The following is a 3282-nucleotide window of genomic DNA, read 5'->3' as shown; positions in this document are numbered from 1 at the left end:
CCAAGCCAATCTCTGGCTGTTGCTGGGCTGGTGCACCCACCCTGCCAACCCCACTGTGATGGCGGCCCACACCTGGCTGACCCCCGCCGGTTGTTAAAGCCCCTTCGTAACCCTGCTGCCCACCCCACAGCAGCTGCCAAAGGTGTTTGTGGGGCTGCCTGGTTCCCCCACCACAGAGAGAGGACTCACAGCGCTGGGGATGGGTTGGCACAGGCTCTGATGAGCCAGCAGTGATGACAACGCTGCCACCACCGTGGAGGAGAAGCGTGCTGCTTGGCAGGCATGACCACACACCCACCCCACAGCCAGCTGGCACTCCGGACCTTTGTGAGATGGCCATTGTTCCAGATGGTCCCCACCCCATGAGAGACATGAGGAAGGAGGCAGTGTCACCCTGCTTGTTGCCATACCTGAGAGGGGAAACATCTACCCCTGTGTGGGGCAGGTGCCAGGGTGGGAAAGAGCCACCGGTGGCAGGAAGATGGCTCCGGTCCATGACACATCTTGCTGGGGATCATGGTAAGGTGGCAGTTCATCCAGTCAACATCCCACCTGGGAGCCACAGACGCCTACAGAACTCCTGTAGCGAGCAAGGAGGGCTTTGCTTGAGGCAGCCACGGAAAGCAGGATGGTGGCACCCAGCCATGGCAGCAGGAGCGTTATGGGAAGGCGGTGAAGGGAAGAGGAGGCCCAAAGCTCAGTGCTGAGTCAGGTTGAGCAAGCGCTGCCTCCCTCAAGCCACTGATCCCCACCGATTGTGCAATGGACGCTGGGGCCTGGAGCGGGGCCTCCTCCCCCAGCCCTTATCTTTGCTGCTTCCTCCTCCTCCAGGATTGTGCCCAGGCAGCAGGATCTTGTGCAAAACAAAGCTGAGAAGCTCTGGGGCTAATTAATTACTAGCTGCTGGTAATGCTGACTGAGCCCCGGGGACTCCAAGGCTGGAACAGAGGAGAAAGTGCAGAGAGATACTGGAAAATTACTGTTTAATTCTTCAGCGTTACACTGGAAAATTACTGTTTAATTCTTCAGCATTACGTCTGACTATATGGCATCTGGTAGATGAGGGACAGGAAGAGGCTGATAACGAGCCATGCACTGCAATAGCTCTGCAGGCCTTCTCCTCCCCAGCAGCAGGGGCAGCCAGGGCCCTGGAGGGCTGTTTCTGGCCCTGGTGAGAGTTCAGTGTCCAGCTGGATGCGGGTCCTCAGGCCAGCACTGCCCATGCCTGGCCCCGCGGCCATCAGTACTCCTGCTGAGTGTCGCAGCCGAGGAGCTCTATCCGCAGGGCAATGTGGTTGTGCCACTGGCGGGGGTGTATCCTCACATAGCGGGCAAAGAGCGGGGGCTCCAGCGTATTCATCACTGTGCTGGTGTGGTCTTGGTTTGCCTTGAAAGTCTGGAGAGGAGAGAGAAATCAGGGGTGTGCTCTCCTTTGCTGGTATAGGAGGTCATGGTAGGGAGCCCATGACTTGAGAACATGATCAACCCAGACAAGCACCACTTGGGAATGCTTTAGGGAGGAAAAAGCCCAGTCCAGCTCACTGGTCTTGCGAAAAACCCTGTGAGCATGTTTGCTGCCAAGGGCTGTGCTTGCTGCCCAGGACGGGGCCATGGGCTTCCTCTGGCCATGGAGCAGCCTACCTACCTTCTCCTTGCCGTCCTGCAGGACCAGGCTCCAGTGCACGCCGTTCTGGCTGCTGGAGACAGCAAACTCTTTCACAAACATGTGGGTGAAGACAGCTTTGGCACCTTGGGTTATGATTGCAGTCACCTTCTTGGTTACTTCAAAGTCCACCTGCAACCACTCACTGGGGCTGTTGCTCTGGGGAAGGACAGACTGCCTTCAACTCTTCAGCAGCAATGAGCAGCTGAAGCCAAGATAGCCCTGCATATAGTCCTGGGCTTCACCTGCCCTACCAGGCATCTGGTTGGAGCTGCTGGGTGCTAAATCAGTGTGGCAACTCTCCTGCCTGTGTGCAGGTGGCTTACATGGTGCATATGGCTGTACACACTCCCCACGCAGCCCTGACTAGGAGAGCTTGCAAGCACCCAGCCTGCCTGCTGGGATCCCACCTGCCTGCCCATGCCCCAGCCATCTGCCTGGGGCTACCTTTGGCCTCCATGCATTGGTCCTCCCCTGTAGGTTCAGACGGGCCTGGGAGGGTGACCAGCTGGAGAAGACATTGCTGCTGTAGGAGGATGCGGAGATGCGCTGGTCAGGGATCCCTCTGTTCTCCATTCCTAGGGGCATGGAGCAGCCTGGAAGAGAACAGCAATGCTTGTCAGAGGATGAAACAGACCCATCATGGATGTGCCTTCTGGCTGCTCACTGCTCCGGCCACCCTTTGTGCACTGTCCCTAGTTACAGGTTCTCCTGTGCCTTGCTGCAGTGTCATGGTCCCCCCACTGCTCAGGGCCCCTGTGTGCAGCACGGCTCTGGCTGGGGAGTACCAAACTACACCTGCCACCAGGCCCACCTTCTTTTCTCTCTGGAGATTTTATCTAGGAGAAACATGAAGGAATTGTGCATCTGCCAGGCCATAAGGAGAACCTGTTTCCAGGGGAAGGACAAGAATACCTGGCAGGGAGACATCCTGCACATGGTGTGATCAGGTGTGCGGGTGCACCCCAGGGTTGTGGCATGGGGCGACAGCACAGCCGCTGCTGCTTGTAGCTGCTGGAGAGTCCGCCCTGCTGGTCTGAGAAGCTAAAGAAAGGATCACAGAGCACCATTTCCCCAGGTCATACTGTGGGCCAGAGCAGTCTCGCCTTGGAGTGGCAAAATCAGAGGAAAAGCCAATAGCATCTGGCTCTGCTTGTTCCCTTCTTCCCCAGACTGAGGCAGCAGCTCCCCGGCTATCAGCTTAGCTGCTGCTGGAGGTTTATGGTGGTTCAGGAAAAAGCGGTGGTGAGAACTGCCCCCATGCTCTCCCTCTGGTATTGCTATCTCTAAGATCATAATGAGATTTTCCAGCTTTGTTCCCCCAACATCTCAGTGTTGGCTCCAGCCTCCTCCTTCCCTGTCCACAACTGCCTGGGAAGTCCTGAAACACGTGGAGCTGGTGCTCAGCACCCCACTGGTTCAAGGCTCCAGCTTTGGTGCTTGGTATCCAGAGGTGGGACGTACTGTTCAGATCGCAGCCGATGAGTTCCATGCGCAGTGTGGTCCGGATGCTGTAGTGAGTAGGGTTAATGCGGATGTACCGGGCTATGATCGGAGGGTTGAAGCGATTTTCTTTCACTCCGGTTGCATCCACATTTGCAAAGAACAGCTGTAGGGAA

General features: G+C 56.9%; 1 protein-coding gene across 1 annotated transcript in view; it reads right to left on the bottom strand.

Moving 5' to 3' along the window:
• Positions 1 to 1240: 1240 nt before the first annotated feature.
• LOC104618173 (coagulation factor VIII-like) overlaps positions 1241 to 3282 on the bottom strand; it is a 25720-nt gene continuing 23678 nt past the window's right edge. The window contains exons 24-27 of the mRNA XM_010283699.1: positions 3128 to 3272; positions 2111 to 2259; positions 1646 to 1822; positions 1241 to 1396 (exon numbers count right to left, since the gene is read on the bottom strand). Coding sequence (XP_010282001.1) covers positions 1241 to 1396; positions 1646 to 1822; positions 2111 to 2259; positions 3128 to 3272 — 627 coding nt within the window. The remainder of the gene's footprint in view (positions 1397 to 1645; positions 1823 to 2110; positions 2260 to 3127; positions 3273 to 3282) is intronic.

The sequence above is a fragment of the Phaethon lepturus genome, unplaced genomic scaffold (genome assembly GCF_000687285.1).
Source record: "Phaethon lepturus isolate BGI_N335 unplaced genomic scaffold, ASM68728v1 scaffold15463, whole genome shotgun sequence".
NCBI classification, from domain to species: domain Eukaryota; kingdom Metazoa; phylum Chordata; class Aves; order Phaethontiformes; family Phaethontidae; genus Phaethon; species Phaethon lepturus.
Note: the sequence above shows the minus strand (reverse complement) of the source record. Positions and strands in the feature narration are given on the sequence as shown.